The sequence below is a fragment of the Mesocricetus auratus genome, unplaced genomic scaffold (assembly GCF_017639785.1).
Source record: "Mesocricetus auratus isolate SY011 unplaced genomic scaffold, BCM_Maur_2.0 Super-Scaffold_100025, whole genome shotgun sequence".
Taxonomy (NCBI): Eukaryota; Metazoa; Chordata; class Mammalia; order Rodentia; family Cricetidae; genus Mesocricetus; species Mesocricetus auratus.
Window position 1 is genome coordinate 5935537 of NW_024429206.1, and position 18280 is coordinate 5953816.

General features: G+C 53.5%; 1 protein-coding gene across 1 annotated transcript in view; it reads left to right on the forward strand.

The window, feature by feature from the left end:
• Positions 1-18280, forward strand: part of Fam222a (family with sequence similarity 222 member A) — a 46043-nt gene that overhangs the window by 10645 nt on the left and 17118 nt on the right. The window contains 1 exon segment of the mRNA XM_005078942.4: positions 16408-16535. Within this exon segment, the coding sequence (XP_005078999.1) occupies positions 16454-16535 (82 nt within the window). The 5' untranslated portion in view covers positions 16408-16453.

Consider the following 18280-nt stretch of genomic DNA (forward strand, 5'->3'; position numbering starts at 1 on the left):
CTGTGGTGATCACCAGCTCCCGATGTAATCATTAAAACTATTAGAAGGAAACGTTCGCTTGAAGCAAATGTCAGGCGCCGAGTTGTGCTTTGTAAACGCTCACAATTAATGCCAATCAGGCCCAGAAAAAAGCCGGCCCGGAATCCTGTCTGTCTCATCTCATTTGTCAGCTGGTGCCGCTCCGTGTCGCACATTTTCATACAATTGCTATAAACACAAAAGGGAAACTCCACAGCATTCCCAGGCACCCGGATGGTACGCCGTCTTAATTACCTGGTACTCCGCTGTTCACTTGGCTGCCCCAGCTCAGGCGGGCAGGCGGGGAGGAGGGAAACAGGGAGATGTGTGGAAGGGTCAGGGTTCCAGGGGGCAGCAGGGGCGATGAGTCAGGTGAGAGGCCCAGCTCTCCGGCCCCACCCGCTGCAGGCTGCAGGGTTTCTAGGGCTCTGGACCTCAGGGTCTGAGAAGTGAAATAAGAAAATAAAAATCTGCTAAAGACTTCCAGGGTCATTGGTGGGATCCTGGCCTACAAAGCCTAGTGTAGCTCCTGGAATGGCTGCCCGCCTCCTACGTAGCCAGGCACCAGGACACCACTTGTGGCCTTCAGTTCCTACCCTGAGCCTTTAGGGAATCCCCTTGGTTAAGCTTGCTGGACCTGGAGACACCATGAGTCGATTTTTCTCATGGTACTTTAGATCCTCTGAGGGTGAACATCATCTTATGTTCAGGGAGGGTGAGGCATTGAGGTCTTGTTGCAGAGCTCCAGTCTCTGACCGTGGCACCATCCAGTCGCTGTGGAGTTGGGAGGAGGTGAGGTAGCTCTGAGTCCCTGTGTACAGTAGTTGTTTAATAACCAGCAACTGCTGTCATGCCACCACCTAAAGACAGGACCTGAGAGTTTGGCCTGAGAGTCAGTGCCATCAGTTTTGGGCTTTGCCAGATGTGAGGTGGGTTGCTCGGTCTACTCAATTTCCTGAGTCAAACTCAAGAGATGCACATGGATGCCTAAGCCTATGAGATTCCTACCTACCTTCTATCCCCCAAATGGAACAGTTCCCCAGACTGACACCCCAGGTGGCTGGACACGTCACTGTCATAGTCCCCCCTCGACAGAGGGGAAACAGAGGTTTACCCTTGCCCCAGGCTTGTGTGACTAGGAGGTGCAGAAGCTGGAACTTGACGCCCAGAACCCTTGCTGTCCTCTGTCCCCTTCCCCATGGCACCTAGATGGGAAGCCTCACCACAGAGCGCTGTATACCCTCCCAGGATATTTCTGAGGCTCGTGCTCTCTGTGAGCAGGGTCCTCTGGGGCCAGACTGGCTCCACAGGGACACACTGGCCTTTGTGTCTGCTCAGCCGGCTGGGCGGCCAGCAGAGCAGGGAGAGGGTGGCGTGGCCGAGCCAGGCCAGGAACAAATGCTCGGAGAGAAATAGAGGCCCCTTTGTGTGGCTCTCAGTGGGGGAGGGGTGCTGCCACCTGCCACCCCATGTGATGAAGAGGCCAAGCCCTTCTCAGAGGCTTGCCCACCACCCACGGGGCCAGCCGGAAGTCTGTCATCCCTCATCACCACCAGCCACCTCATTTGCTGTGGGCCTACTGTGTGCTGCAGTGGGGACCAGGCCCCTATGAACCCTGATAAGATAGTCAAACGTTATGGCTTGACACCGTGGTTGTCGTGTACGGTGTGACACGGGGTGCCTTCAGTGAAATGAGAGCCAAAGATGGCCCAGCCTCAGACACTGGTCCCTGCCTATAAGGGGTGGGCAGACACAAGCAGCAGTGTCAATGCTGTAAGTCCAAGTTTAGGGTCAAGTGCAGGATGCCCTCAGGACAAAGAACCCCAACCTCAGCTGGGACTCTGAGGCCATCCGATGCTTGTGATATCCAACCATGGTCTTTGAATCCCAAGGCAAGGCGCCGGCGGGGTCCTAGGTGAGCGAGGACTCCGAGAGCTGGAAAATGGCTAAGGTTACCTGAGCTCTGTTCCCAAAGCTACACTCCTCTCCAGAGTGGGAGCCATGGCCACCCACCTCCCAGCAGAACAGCTGCCACCCAACCTCAGAGATGTGAGCTGTTGGGTTGGCTCACTTCTGATGGCCAAGGGAATAGAAGGTTTTGGAAGAGTCTCACTGTAGTCTAGGGCAGCCTAGAACTCGCTCCATAGCCAAGGTTGTGCTGGACCTCCCAGAATTCTCCCACTTCAACCTCCAAATGCTAAAATGAAAGGCATGCACTGCCATGCCAGCCACATTTCTTTTCTTCTTTTCTTTCTTTTTTTTAATTGCATGCAGTCAGCAGCACAAAGAAAAGCCGTGCACAGGCAGACGCGCACGCTTCAGCGATGCCATGTCGTCTGGGCAGGGAGCATGTCAGAGGTCCCAGGTCAGCCCTCCAGCCCTCAGAGCCCACCCCAAGTCACTGCAAACACCCCCGGAAGACACCCCTACTGTGTCTCCTCTACCAGAGGCAGGAGGCAGGGCCCAAGCCGTGAGGGGCACCACCCAAACAGCTATAATCAGCAGCCTCGCCAAGACTTCAAACTCACCCAATTATCCTGCGAAGGAAAAAAAACACAAAATGAAAACAAATTAACATGTTTGCATAGAAGCTGCTGCAGCAACACACACAGAAGCCTGCGCACACGCTCATGCTGGCATGTGCCCTGGCAAGGCTGAGCTGTACTGCCGCCGCTGGCCCTCTTCCTGGCACCTGCCTGGACCAAGACAGGAGCTGGCCCAGTGACCGAATCATCCCCACACTGGCTGGGCATCGCCTCAGGCTACCAGCTTTTGGTTTCTTTTATCTTTATTATTTTTTAGATTCATTTATTTTTATTTTATGTGCATGCATGTCTGTGTATGAGTGTCAGATCCTGGAACTGGAGTTACAGACAGCTGTGAGCTGCCATGTGGGTGCTGGGAATTGAACCCAGATCCTCTGGAAGAGCAGTCAGTGCTCTTAACCGCTGAGCTATTGCTCCAGCCCCTTCTTTTATCTTTAAAGTGCTGGGTATTATTGAACCCAAGACCACATTAGGCAAATGCTTGACTACTAAGCAGTATTTACAAAGCTTTATATTTTTTTCCTTAGTAGATGAGTACTATTTATTGTGTACTAGATTTCTTCCACCTGGTCTGTTATGAACTCCTTTCTAGAGATGGGAAACCAAAGCACAGCTGGCAAATGGGAGAACTGAGTGGGAATCCCAATGCTTTTAGCACTGCAGGTGAGGGTCAGGGCTCCACCTGGCCTCTGAGGACCCCTGCCGTCTCTAACCTGTGTCTTTCCTTGCTCATTACCCACACGGCCCCCCTTTGCCCCATGCTTTCCTCATGTCTAGAAGGACTTCAGACTCTCTGTCTAGGATGGAAGAGCTGTGGCCTCAGCTCTCAGAGGGTTGGGAGATTTAAAAATTCAAGACCAGCGTCTGACTGTGCATCAGTGAGTGTTTCCTCCTAGAACACGGGGATAGTAACAGTCCCCGTTTCAGCCAGGTTAGGACGGAGTGGGAGACTGCTGGCTGCAGTATCATTCCTGGAGACTTCCCCGGTAGCGGTTCCCCACCTACCATGCCTTGTGAACGCTGCCTGCGCCTCTAGCCCCACCAGCCCCTGCTGGGCATGTTTGGGCTCCATACCAAGGCTCCCCTGACCTTGGAGTATTCAGATGTCCAGTCACGGGCCCTCCTTCCCAGGACGCTGTCAGCCCTGCATAGTGCTCTCTTGACTCCCTGAAGTCACAGAGCCCACGGGCCAGGTTCCTGGCGTGTCTTGTCATCTGTGGGGTCTTGCAGTGTGGTGCATGCAGGCCCTTTGAAAAGGGTCGGTGAACATGCCCTGTGGAGCCCCCTCCTCTCTCTGGGAGTTTAGGAGGGACACCCTGCTGGACTGAGTCCCCTCTGCATCACTGCCACCATGGACAGATCCCTCACTTGGCCCTTAGTATTCATCTCTGTCGTCACCACCAAGAGCCAAGAGTGAGTGACAGGCGAGTTCTCCTCAGTACACATCAACCAGATCAGTCTTCTCTGCACACTTCAGATGGGGAAACTGAGGCAGCAAGGGACTTAGGGCAACCCTGCTGGGGAGTGGCAGAGCTGGATTGGAAGTCAGTTTGGGGTTTGCACTTCAGCCGAAGAGCTGCTTTGTGTTTCCTGGAGCGGAACCTACCAGGAGAGATGGGATTAGTGCTTTGTGGCTGGAGAAATTGGGTCGGTAGGACACCAGGATGGGGCTGGTGGTTTGAGGGCGAGGTCACTGGCCTTAGATGGTCCCATTGACATCAGCTTCTTGACATACATCGTGGCAACTAAGTAAGACCAGGACAGTGGCCACCCCTGTAGGGGCCAGTGCCTACCACCTCCATGCTCAGAATCTCCCATAGGACAGCTGTCCCAGTGGCTTCCGAGTCAAGTAGGCATGGGCTCGTGTTCAGGCCCACCAGGTGACCTTGGACGGATCCCTCTTCTCCCACGGCATCTGTAGCTTGCCCTCCTGGGTATGGGAGGCCTGAGGGGTGAGTCTTCTGCCTACCTGCCACTAGAGGAAGCAAGGGGACACCCCTCCTTCAGGGCCTTCCCAGCCTTTCAGCCTCTGTAATGCAGGTCGGGGCAGTGTGTGTTTTTTCAGCCCCAAGGACGGTTGACGGTGAGCCCAGGAGGAAGCCCCCCTCCTCTGCTTGCCACCCCTGCCCTGAGGGGTGTGTGCTCAGCCCTCTGTGACCCACTGTGCCAGTTTGTCATGTTGAGATGGTGAACTATGTGGTGAGGTGGGGTGGGCGAGATCCGACAGCCAGGTAAACCATCTCACCCAACCACACAGGAAAGAACCCCCGGCGTAAAGGCCCAGCCATTCCTGCCTGATTTGAGGCCCCCACAGCGTCACTGCTGGAGGCCCCTGCAGAAGCCACACAACCTCTCTAGATCTAACCTCACAGAACGCTTTGGGCGGGGTGTCTCAGTGAGGTAACATTCTGTATCAGGTAACTGCGAACATGGGTCTGGAAGGCCCCTTCCTTCAGGGGAGAGGCCTGTCCTAAAGGCCACCGTAGAGTTGCAAATGGTGGCAGGTAGCCTACTCCTCCTGGAGTTCTGAGGAAAGATACAGGGGCTGGGCTGCAAACAGTCTCCTCCCTGTTTCAAAAGAAGCATTCTGCTTTCAATATTTGGAAGTGACAAGTCTGATGAATGCTAGAAGCAGCCACCATCTCAAAGCCCTGAGCCAAGGACTTGGTGCCATTTGAAGGAGGATCTGCCCGGGTGTTTCAGAAGCATCCAGTATGCACCTTGCAGCAGTGGCTGACCTGGGCGGAAGGGCAGGCTCCGTGGAGGGTGTGTGGGCGTCACTGCGTCCAGGGTCCAGTCTGTCCTGAGTTCACTGAACTGCATGCTGAGCCCAAGCTCTGGGGAGCCACCTGTCCCCCGAGCAGCCTGTTGTCTGGCATGTGCCGGCGCTGGGTGGCCCTTGCTCTGCACACATCTGATCCCGTCTTTTCCACGTCGGATCATTTGTAACTGTCACTAGGCAGTCGGCCCATTGCTGATTCAGTCTTGGCTTTGTGCTGTCACAGCCGTTTTTCCATGCAGACTGATGGCGAAAGGAGGGCCCATCCTTGATTCCACTTCTCAGCAGCTGTGGGGAGGGGTGCTCGTGTGTGTTGACCTGCATACATGTGCACAGGCATTCCTGCACACGCGCATGTACACACGTGTGCACACCCTAGCCTCCTGCCTCTCACCACTCAATAGGATATGAAGTGAAATAGGCACCCAAGGGGTCCCTGGCCTACTGGCTTCACACGCGCATTCTCCTCTGTCCTCTTAAATACCCACTGTGTGCTCCAGCATGCACACAGTGGGATCTGTGTGCTCCAGCAGCACAGAGCCTTAGCCGTGGAGCAAGAGACTGACATGAGGGTGCCCTAGGAAGTCATTAAGGAAGGGTGGTGATTGGGTTGTGGCCCTGGGGAGGGTGGTTAAGGAGGACTTCCTGAGAAGGTGATAGAGCTGAGGGGGTGGCCTGGCAGGGGACTACCACTTGCAGAACATGGTGACAGGGACCGACTGGGGACAGCAGAGCCAGGTGCTGTTCACAGGTGGCTGCCGAGTCCATCTCCTCTAGATTTCAAGGCTCAGTACAGAAAGGAACGTGGCACACCTTGTCAGTGCCTTAAGGTCTAGCTGTGGACCTTTGGGATTAAGCAAGGTGTGTTGCTATATTAATTCCTCTTGGCTATAGAGAATTTATACTTAGAAATGGAGCTTGCCTAGTTCTGTTGGGCGGTGCTGTGCTGAGACACAGAACCGGAAACGTAAAAGCCCTGTCTGGAGGATCAGAAAGAAAGCCAGTGTGGCCAGGCAGTTAACAAGAGGACAGGGGCTATATAGGCTGTCCTGAGGAAGATACTAGAAACGCCTAAAAGTCAGTGGGGGTGGGGGATGGGTTGTAGGTGGAAAACTTGGCCTGGACCCTGAGGGTAAAGAGCAGTGTGGAACCTTTGGGGCCTTGGCTCTCCCAGAGCCAAGTCTATGGCAGAAGGGTCGCTGCTGGCACTTGTGCTGGCTCCCGAAAGCTGAGTGCTTTTTCTCTCTGCCTCGGCTTCTGGTCCTCTGTCTGTCTGTCTGTCTGTCTGTCTGCCCACCCCCCATCCAGACCTTCCTCCACAACAGCTGCTGCCTGTCCCATGAGTGGTTTACCCTGAGCCTTCTATCTGTCTTCCGACAGCTAGAGATTCTGAAAACTAACAAAACACAAGAGACGCTTGTCCGAGGTAGAAACATTAGGCTCCAGAAGGCACAAAGAAGAAAAATACAGCTCCCTCCCACAAACACCAAAGAAAACTGCCTCACAACTGAGCTGAAATTCGAACCAGGTGCTCCAGCTCTTGTGCTGGGTTCTTTGGAAACCGTGGTGCCCTGTGCCTGGGTGACATGGGGATTTTCTGGCTCGCAGCAGAGGTTGACAGCTGGAAACTGGACCACGCATGTGACTCCCTGAGGCTCACAAGCTCCCACAGTCACGTTGGCAGCCTAGCAGCAGAGCTGCCCTGGGGCAGTGTCTTCATCCTGGCCATGTCCTGAAGATGTCACTCAACCCTTGCCCCAGATGCTCCTCCCCTACACCACTCATCTCTCCATCTTTCAAACATTTTTGGACCATTCCAGCCAGCCCGCCTCCCCTCAGCTCTGTATAAATCCCAGTATCCCTCTCATCCCAGGAAGTTTTCTCTTTTCTCCATCACCCAATCACTAGGAATCCTGCTCAGCCATGCTGCTTCCTTGGGTGTAAGGTAACTGTCCCTGTGAGAGAGTGGGTTAAATGTGGCGATGTCTGACATTCTGAGTCAGTGGGGAGCACACAAAGACCTCCCCAGCCCTTGGTGCCCCTTCTGGCTGCCTGGCTTAACCTTAAATTATGGGTTCAGGAACTTGGGGTGCTCTCCCACTTTACATAGCTTTAACTTTGCATACAGCGTTGCCTCTTCAGAGACCCCTCACACCCAGGGTTACCTGATTACATGTTTCTTTTGGGACCCTCTGAAATATACGACCCTCTCCAGAAATACTGGGCTAGGGCCTGCCTTCCAGGCCCACACCCTCACAACACCCACAGCTCATATTGACTCCTGGCTTCTCCCAGCCTTTGCTGGGATGTAACAAGGAGGGACCCCAAGCTTCACACCTTGGGGTCTGGTACCGTAGAAGAGTTTCAGAAGGTCAGAACTAGAGAGGGAGTCTGCACGTCCCCTTAGCTAGAACCTGGTCCATCAGCACTAGTCCCCTGCTTCTGCCTGGATTAGGGACGAGGTTCCCCTCCAGTGTGAGCTTCACGCATCTACTCATTGAGAACAGCCTTGGCTCTGAGAGAGGATCAGCTATGTCATGACAATGGTAATGACCGATCCTCTGTCATTGCACTGGGAGTGTCTTTGAACCTTCATAGTGAGTCCTCATCACTGTACCTTCAAGTTTCTCCCAGTGCTGAGTTCACACTTGTCCATCTGAAGCCGACCACTTGTCCATCTGAAGCCGACCTCCTGAGGTTAAGGCCTGACTGGCTTCACACAAACTAGGCGCTTTGAGTGCACACGCTCACGCCTGCTCTCATCTGGGTGTGTTCTGCAGCAGCCAGTGACCTCCCAAGGTCTTCTCGTTAGTCCCTTGGGATCATTGCTGTTGAGTATGTTTCAATTGGTCTCACTTGAGTTATCTCCCATGGAGGCCTGGTGTATACCTTTACAGATTATGGAAAGGAAGTTTTAAAAGTTGGTAGTGTGTGTGTGTGTGTGTGTGTGTGTGTGTGTGTGCGTGCGCGCGCACGCGCGCGCACATACACCCAGGGATGGGGATGTGCATGCATGTGGAGGCCAGGGGACAACTTTGGGAATCTGTTCTCGCCCTCCACCTTGTTGAAGCAGGATTACCCTAGTTTTTGCTGCACACTCCAGGCTTATCGGGGTGTAGGAGCTTCCAAGCTTCCTTGAGCCTCAACCTTCCTTCTCACAGTAAGAATGTTGGGATTAACTGGCGGTAGTGGCGCACACTTTTAGTCCCAGCACTCAGGAGGCAGAGGCAGGAGGATCTCTGTAAGCTTAAGGCCAGCCTGGTCTACAGATGAGTTCTAGGATAGCCAGGGCTATACAGAGAAACCTTGTCTCAGATCCCCACCACTACCACCACAAAAAAGTGTTTGGATTACAGATAATTGCCACTATAAACAGCTTTCTCCTGTGGGTTTCCAGGATCAGATTCAGATTGTCTGGCATGGTGACTGCCTCCACCTTCTGAGTCATTTTGCCAGTCCACGGAAAGGAGACTGATGAAGCGATTGAGACTCAAACCAAGCTCAGACATAGGACTGTGAGTTAGTTCAGGGACAGAACTCAAGCGCCTGGACTCATAGTTCAGGACACAGTACTGCCACCTTCCTTATGGGATTGTTCGGTGGCCTTCTTCTTGGTACTCCCAGGCTGGGTAGGATGACCCCCATCATGGTGATCCCGTCCTGCCTTATTGTCCCTCTGAGTGTCATACCTCCTCAGGTCTGTGACAAGTCAGCGTTTGCACAGGACCTGGCACACAGTAAGGGCTTTGTCTGGTGTTCCCAGAAGTTGGCATGTGTAGAGAAAAGCAGGCACCGCTGATTCCAATGGCTACTGGCTTCCATGCCCTCTCAGAGTTGGCCCCGCCCCTTTCCTGGGACCTTGCTCTGGGAGCTAGCCATGGTTCTGAAGGACTTGAGTGGGCTGCCTACCTTGCATCCCCTGCCTCACAGGGTGACACGTGCTGAGACCCATATCTTGCCCATTCTTCCCTCTGGAGATGTTTCCCTGGGGACCTACTGTGTGCAGGTACTGGTGAGCCACACAGGAAGGTTGGAGATCTACATTAGGAGCTACGAGTCACTCTCATGCACCCTAGACGTCTTCAAAGTCCCATGGAATCTGGGCTTCAGGTGAAAGTCAAGAAACATCATAAAGAATATTTGCCAGGCAGCGGTGGCGCACGCCTTTAACCCCAGCACTCAGGTTCGAGGCCAGCCTGGTCTACAAAGGGAGTTCCAGGACAGCCAGGGCTACACAAAGAAACCCTGTTTCAAAAAGCAAAACTAACAAGAGAGTCTTCTGCCGGAAGGAGGGGCTAAAGTGCAGTGCAGGAGCCGGGTCCACAGCGTGTGTGTGTGGGGGGGGGGGGGGGGCTTGTGATGGGAGAGGCTGTCTAAGTGTTCCTGTGGCTGCCGTACGATGCCATGACCAAAAAGCGACCTGGGGAGGAAGAGGGGTGCTTCCTCCCAGAACTCTCAGGTCACACTGCATGCTGAAGAAGTCAGTGCAGGCACTGAGGCAGAGCCCTTGGAGGAACATTACTTCCTCTCTGGCTCTTCATGGCTTGCCCAGCTTGCTTTGCCATACACCCTAGGACCACCAGCCTAGAGGTAGCCCCACCCACCATAGGCCTGGCCTTCCACCTCAATCAGTAATTAAGAAAGTGAATTGCCAACTTTGCCTACAGGCCAGATTTCATGGAGACATTTTCCTAGTTGAGGTTCCCTCTTCCCAAGTTGACTCTAGCTTGTGTCAGGTTGACGTAAAGCCAGCCGGCAGAGAAGCCTACCCAAGCACTCTGCTTACATCCAGATTTTGAAATTGCCACTTTAGTTTTTGTTTTACCCTTTGGCCCAGAACTAACAGTGTCTCTGGCTCTGCCCTTCCCAGACTAGAAAGCTAAAAATAGCAGAAGAGGACCGAATGGGAGAGGTGTCGGGCCACACAGGAGCATATGGGGCGGGCATCTTAGGCGCCTCAGGCCTGTGGGGTTGGGGGTAGTAATCCTGTCTCGGGAGACGAGGCTCCCCATCCCTGCCCTCAAAAGAGTGAAAATCCCCTTCTCTTGCCAGCCCTACTGGCAGGGGGAAATAATCACTTTTCACAGGTCCCCTTATCCATAGCCCAGCCCTGGGCCTGTTTAATCAGCAGTGCCCACCCCTTGACTTGAAGATTCCCTGGCTAGAGAGATGGAGAGAGGGGTTAAAGAAAATTACCCTGGCCTCCTCCATGCTAATGTAATCTCTAACCAGATCTGCCCAGCCGCAGCTCAAATTGCTTTTTAGATTAACATTTAATTATTAACAGGGTCCCCTGGAAGGCCTTGGGCTCTGGGAACCCGGGGTGGGGGAGGGAACAACAGGAAGGAGGCGGGGTGGGCTTCTGCTCTGGCTGCCTCAAAGAGACAGTGATGGGAAGAGAGACCAAGAACAAGGCAGGGAGAGCAAGGGGGTCAGGCAGGGAGACACAGCAAGGGGAGAGGGAGGTGGAGAGGAGTCCTGTGGGGTCTTGTGCAGCCTAGGGACCCTTGGCACTTCTCTGCATTGTGCTGACTGGCATTTTCTGAGGAAGTGACTTGTGGAGGGGTAGTGCTCTCTCAGAGGCGCACAGCCAGGCTTTGACCCCAGTGCCTCCAACTTAGTGCTGTTTCTCCTTCCTGGGTCTGGGCCTCTCAACACTGCAGGACTCTTCCTAGTTCTAGAGGCGTCTGTGTGGTCAGGACAAGGTGAAAAGGGAGGCTTCTCTGACAACCAGAGGTGAGCAGAGCCTGTGTGAACACCCCAGGTTTCCTGTTTCTTCTCTCCACTCTGGGTCCTGACTCCTTAAGGGATAGGAGCTGCATCTATTTATATGACAACAGGCCAAGGACCCAGCCCTGGGTCTCACATATAGCTGATGCTATGGATTGTTCTGAAAAGTCAAAGGGTGGCATGCTCCCACTTCCAGTCTGGCTAGTTCCCATCAAGTCTCAGCCAGGGAAGGAGATGCAGAGAGGCACTGTACATCCTCATAGTCACTGGAGACCTCAGAGCCCAGCCCTTGCCTAGCGGCCGCCGCCGCCATAGCTCCCTGTGGCTGCCTTTCCTCTCTGAACTCCTCATGCTGGTAGGCCTGGTGTGACCTTCCTCTCCAGGCTGCAACTTGTATTTGGCCTTGAGAAGAGCTGCAGACATCTGCTTAGGCAGTTCTAGATAAGGGCAGAGATGGATGCTGGAAGGGGCACAGGCTGTGGCCTTCATGGAGTCATAACCCTCCCCAGAGGCCAAGTGTTTCTGTGCATTCAGCCGTACTCCAGGGACAGACTAGATTGCCTTACCCCTTGAGGCAGGTGGGCATGTTTTCCCTATGAGGGAGAAGAGGCTGGCACAGTCTATTTTCAGCTTACCCTGGATTTCACCAGGGAGGGCAATTCTGAGTGGGTGATATCCTGGAGCCTTATGACAGGTCATGCTTACATATGTCGCATAGGGGTGGCCCCCCAAAAGGTGTTCTCAAGTGTTACTGCCCAGGTGAATGGGGGGGCAGGGTTCCACCTTCTGCATGGCACGCATGCTATGTTCTGTTGAGTGGTTATAGAATGTGTGGGTGGCCTCCAGGGAGCCTCTGTCTTCTTTCTCTGCCTCTCCTCTCTTCCCAGCCCCTCTCAGGGTAGAATCCAAGTGGATTGTGGGCTCTGAGGGGAACCAGGGCTTTGCAGCTGTCCCTCCGTGGTCCCTTGACTGTAGGCAGGGGCTTCTGGGATTCCCCCGACTACGATGGACTTGCCGTACAGTGATCTGAGGGTTAGGATCTGATACCCTTGGACTCTGCCTATTAAAAATCCGTCTGATCTTGTACACATTGCGCCTCCCACACACACACGGTGATCATTTCTTGCCATGTGAAAGGAGGCTAAAACCAGCCTCTAGCCAGGGCCGCCCTGCCGGTTGGGTTGAAGGACAGGATGTACTCAGATCTCCAAGCAGAGTGCTGCATCTAAGTGCTGTCCTCAGTACCCAGCACCCTGCTAGTTTCCCATTCTCCCTCCCACCCCTTGGGACTCCCTGGCACCCCCTGCAGCCAGACCCAGAGGAGCTGATGACAAAAAGGTAGCAAGGCTAACCTCCCACCCCCAAGACGACTCTGAATAAAATAAAGACGGCCCGTAGACAGCGTTCGCTCATTGTTTGCCACTCGGGCATCAGACTTAATTCTCCTCAGCTCAGAAAGTTTCTGTCCTCCTTCCCTCCCCTGTCACAGCTCTTATCTACAGTCCAGCTATGAAAGGGCACATTGACAGCTGGGGGTGTTATCTGGTGGACGGGACCTTTTCCTTGGGTGTCTCCCAGATAAGACGTCTTATCAGCCCCCACGTCAGGGACAGTGCCAGAGCATTCTAATCATTGAGGCTTGCGACATTTTCCCTCCCATCCCCCACCCCCTTTTATTATCAAAGTCACAAAAGGCCTTGAGCTTATAAACAGTCTGATTTGCAGACAGTGTGGCTCTCCAGATGGTCCCCGCTGGGCTAGATGGTGATGGTTTTGTGCTAGAGGGTTGAGGGACCCACCATCTGCAGATGGGGTGGGGCTGGGGAAGGAGAAGGAGAAGGCAGGCCAGAAGTCACAGGAAAGGCGTGGTTGTTTGTTTTTTTTTTTTTTTTTCAGACAGGGCTTCTCTGTGTAGTTCTGGCTATACTGGAAATCACTCTGTAGACCAGGCTGGCCTCAAACTCACTGAGCTACTCCTGCATCTGCTCCCGAGTGCTGGGATTAAAGGTGTGCACCACCACCACCTGATGGCATGGGTTTTTAAGTGCCCACTTCAGCCCTATTCCTGGCTCACTGTGTGACCTTGTGCAGGATCCTTGATGTCTCTGGGCTTTTCATCTCACAATGGCCAGTTCGTTTGGTGCAGCCATTATTTGGGTGCCTTATTTTTACGTTATTTTTATTTGTATGTCTGCATGAGGGTATACCGTGTATACACATGTGCTGTGTCTTCTGTGTGAGGGTGTGCCATGTGTGTACCTCTTGGAGCTGGAATGACATGGGACCTAGAAACCAAACTCAGGTCCTCTTTAAGAGCAACAAACACTGTTAACTGCATAGCTGTCTCCAAACATCTACTTATTAAATGATTATTCCTGGCCAGACACTGGGGAGATGGAAACTAATAAGACATATCCCTCGCCCCATAGAAACTCACAGTTCAGCAGAGATGGACAGACATGAAGTTGGCAGTTACAACTCGATATGATTAGGGCTGTGGTGAGGGGCACCCAGATGGCCAGCCAAGCCATCTGAAATGGCCCTGAATTAACATGGCTGGGGGGCAGTGCCATAGGCCCAGGGTACAGCAGGTGCCATGGTCGGGAGGTATGAGGCTGTTAGCCAAAGGAGGGCCTTGTGGGAGCATTGAGAGATTGGCGGCTGGGAGAGAGCTGGACCAGTCAGAGAAGGTTGGTTATGTTAGGAGTTTAAAGGCCAAAGTGTTGGGGTGTTATGGGAACTTGAGGTGGGCATCTCACTCCCCATGATGCTTGGCTGGCCCCTGGCTTATCTGAGATCATCCCCCCACAACCCTCCATTTCCCACAGCAGGGCACAGGGTTTGGAGAGAATGGACAGTGATCTGGGAGACTTGAGGAAACAGAGAGGCCCCCTGTCCACCTCCAAATGAAGCTGGTGTCCCAGGCTATGTATGGGCCAGTCAGCCTGGTTCCTCCAGAGGTGAGAACTGCCCTGAGAAGCTGAGAGGAGCCAGAAATGGACATGGTCCATTCCCTCCCAGCCTAGTGGCCCCCGTGGCCCCGAGACTGCTTGGACATCCTAGCTCTGGAGACTAGAGGCCCTGGGAGGCAGCTGGGTTACTGCAGCAGGCAGGCTGCCCTCATTCAACAGCTGCAGCCCGTCATGCCCTTTTTAGCTCCAAGTGTGCTAGGGTGGGTGGCCCACCAGGGTGCCCTCATCCTGGAGTGAGGCTGGAACTCTGGCCTCCTGCACCTGGTCAGAGAATGGGTCAGGATTCTAGAGTAATATGTGGGGGGGGTCTGCTAGAAGACTCATGGAGTGGCTCTTACAAGCCAGAGATCAGTTCCAGCCAGGGCAGGAACTGGGGGGAGGGGACTCTAGGCTTTAACCTCCCTGTTCCTAGTCAAGGCTGCCTGGGGGCCCCAGGTTCTTCCCCTCCAGACCAGTACCACTTGTGAAGAGAAGGGCGTGGGCAGGTTTTGTGCATCAGGGTGGCAGGAAACAGATGGGGGGGGGGGTTGGGAGAAGTGGGCGGGGTCAAGGTAAGTGCCACAGGCCACTCACACCTGTGGGTGTACCAGCCGAGCCTCCCCGTGGGCTGTCAACATGTCCATTTCAGGGGCCCACCCCCGTGACGGAGTGTGACACAAGGTATACACTGCATATCTGCAGTGTGTGTGGAAGCCCGGCACACTCAGTCCGAATGCTGTGCACTGTGACCTCAAGGCGGGATGGTGGCGTGTGGCGGCGGTGGCCCCAGCAGGCCAGTTTCTGCCACCTGCTCCCATCCCAGGCCCCGCTTTCTGCAGTCAAGGACTTCCATCCCTGCAACGAGCTCCACTTCACTCCCTCCGCAAGCTGTGTCATTTCTGCCTGATTGTAATGGCATATTTTAAAATTACCAGAAATCAAAGCTGAGAAGTGGATATTGCTGCTTTTATTGCCTCGCTCACTGTGTTAAGACTGGCAACTGGGGGAGGGGGAGGCTCTTCCCCCTCCCCCACACCTATCCATCCCCCACTTCCTTTTTCTTTCTTTCTTCTTTTTTCTTTCTCTTTTTTTTTTATAGACAGTAATAGGAGAAAATTGGTTTTGAAACTGAATAAAAGTCCCTTTCAGAGGAAATCTTTACTCGCGGGTACCTCTGCTGAAAGTAAAATAGAAGCATAATGAAAGGTGGTTACGTGATGATTGTCTTTCATTTACCGAGAGGCCAGGACAGACGGGAGGCTGCCACCGTCTCGGGGAATACAAGATTGGAATAATTGCACCGTAACAAGGAGCTTGTTGTGAAATTAGTATCCTAAGAAAGTGGTGAAAAAAGGTTTTTCCTCATGAATACTTCATTATTAGAAGCAGCAGAATTCCGGGCTTCAGACACCTGTTTAGTATTAAATACCTTCCCTCTCTCCCCTTAAACACCCCCCTCCTCCTTTTCAGCCAGCTCAGGATGGAGGCAACCCAGGTTGGCTGCCAGGGGTGGGAATGGCTGGTGATGGGGAGGACGCAAGGACCTTAGGGTACCCAGGCTGAGCCCTTCTCTGTGGCACAGAGAAAGGATCAACCCCCGGGACACCCCCATCTTCTACGGTGGCCTCTAAGGCTGGCTTGTCAGGGTACCACACCCTCAGGAAGGTGGGCTTTGTGGGGGCATGTGTGTGTGCTTCCTGTGTCCCCTTACCCCTGGTGTCTGTCTGGCTTAGGTAGGTGAATAACAGCATGGGCTGTGGGGAGGCCCATCTCAGCTGCCATCTAAGGACTGCTGTGGGTGGCTCTGGCCCTGCCCAGGCCTCCTCCCCAGGACACCATCCTGACACTTTGTCTCCAGGGGTGATATGACAACACTCCAAACAGGTGCTACCCGAGTGACTTATTTGTGCAAACAGGGACACTGTACCTACTGGCCCTGCCTGAATATTCCTGACCAAATGGGCCCATTCCCTGTGAGCTGGGGTCCACACCAACCAAAGGACAGCTTGTTGGAGGGGTGACAATCTGAAACATTTGGGGGTGACGCACACACTTGAGCTAGCCAAAGGTACACAGGATTCATGAGTTCTGGCCATGCTGTGGTAGAAGGACACCTCTGATCCCACCCCGCGATGCCTTTGGGGCACGTATGGATGCCTCACTTTCCTCCTCTGAAGGAGATGCAATGTCTGTTCTGAACATCTGCCCAAAAGCAGACATGGTGGCAATGCCTCTGGGGGACTATATGCTGTAGGCTAGCCTGGAATACAAAGAGAGAGAGAGGTCTCAAAAACAACCCATCTGTGATGTTCCTTGGGGTGCTGGGGAGAGCAGGAGGTGGCTTGGAACAGCTCTCAGTGACCCTTTGTCTCCCTCTGCACAGGGACCCTGCTGCAGAACGTGCCCCACCTGGGGCTCCCAGCTCAGCCATGCTGGCCTGTCTGCAGAGGACTCAGAACCCGCCCGGCCAACACCTGGTCTGTCCAAGCAAGAGCCTGGAGCTGCGCAAGTGTGAGTGAGACCCGTCCACTGCCTCCTGTTCCCTGTTCCCTCCTCTGCATACCCTGCTTTCCCCTCCTCAGGCTTCTGTAGGGTGGGCCATGGCCCAATCTGACCCCCGTCTGGGGTGTTCATGCAGGACCTCTACATTGAGATACCTTGGGAGGCCTCTGCTCATCCCCCAGGGAACCCACCCGCCACATGCGTCCAAGTCAGACTACATACTTCAGGACATAAAGCAGGGATGGGACATGGATCTCCAGCGAGGCACAGGATATTCTGCCCTGTGGCCTCAAAGCGGCTGTTTACACTGTTGCTGCTGCTGCTTCAACTATTTATTTATCTTGAAAGTAGCATTCTTGTCCAACATTCCTAAGGAAGGAAGGAGACCCAAGCCCCACCCCCTCAGAGGCAGCTGTTGTCCATTTCCTGTGTGCCCTCAGATGTTTTATGAGCTCTGGCAAATGCTCACACATCTGATACGGTCCAGCGCCTCGCTGCCTCGCTTGGCCATCCATACTTACCAGGTCACCTGCCAAAGAGCTGCCTCTTCCCGTGTCCCCTTCTCTGGCAAGGATGAGCCATAATTTATTCGGTCAACCCTCTATTTAAACTGTCCACAACCTGTTGATTTGATGAGCAGTGTAGCAGTAAGCCCCGTGTTGTCACCAGGTGTGATACAGCGGGGGGGACGGACGGACGGACGACACGGGGGACTCTGGAATACAGGCTCAGGGCAGGTTGGACACGTCATCATGCTGGTGGGTGTGGTCTGATAGCTTTAGCTGTTGCACCCTGGGGCATATAAAGGTCCCACTTCCCCACATCCTCACGCCCTCCAGAACAGACCCTGACACCTGGGCAGTGGTGGGCACAGGTTTATGTGTGGTTTTCATTTGCGATGACAGAAGTTCAGTGTTTTTGTGTCATACCATTTGTTCTAACTTTGAGCATTCTGTGTGTCTGTTGGTCCTTTTTTTTTGATGGGGTGGTGGGTTTGTCCGTCTTTATTGATCTGTGGGAGCTGTGGTACGTGACATGTGAACTGCATGTCTCCCTGGTTTGTCCTTCGTGTAGATTCTGATCTCTTGTTTAGAAGTATATGACTTACATGCTTCAAAAGGCCTCTCTGTTTTTATAGTGTTAAAAAGTGTTTGCAGGTCAGGCGATTGGTGGCACAAGCCTTTAATCCCAGCAACTGGGGAGGCAGAGGCAAGTGTATCTCTGTGAGTTCCAGGCCAGCTTGGTCACCATGGTGAGTTCTAGGACAGCAGGGCTATGTAGAGATACCTTGTGTCAAAACAAAACAAATTGTTTCATAACTTACTGGCTTTGAAGTATGAGGTTGAGATCTAAGTGTCATCATCAGTAGTCAGCCCGGTACTGGTCTCTTTCCTTTCTGTTTGGCGACTCTGGGGCTTGAACCAGGTCCTCACTGAAGCGCTAAGCAAGCTCTTTTACCACTGAGCTAGCTATCAAGGGTCACCATGCTCTCATCCATATTCATCCTCCCCACCCCGCCCGCCACCCCCAGTTCACTTTTTTTTTTTTTTTTGAGGCAAGGCCTTAAGTAGCCTAGGCTAGCCTTGAACTCACCGTGAAGTCAAAGATGACTTTGGCCTCCTCATGCCTAGGTCACACTACCACAGCTGCTGTTGTCACTGCTGAGGGTTGGAAACTTTGGTGAGTTTACTGAGCTATGACCCCGTTCAGCCAGCACTCACAGTCTGATTAGCATCATACCCAACGGCAGCTGC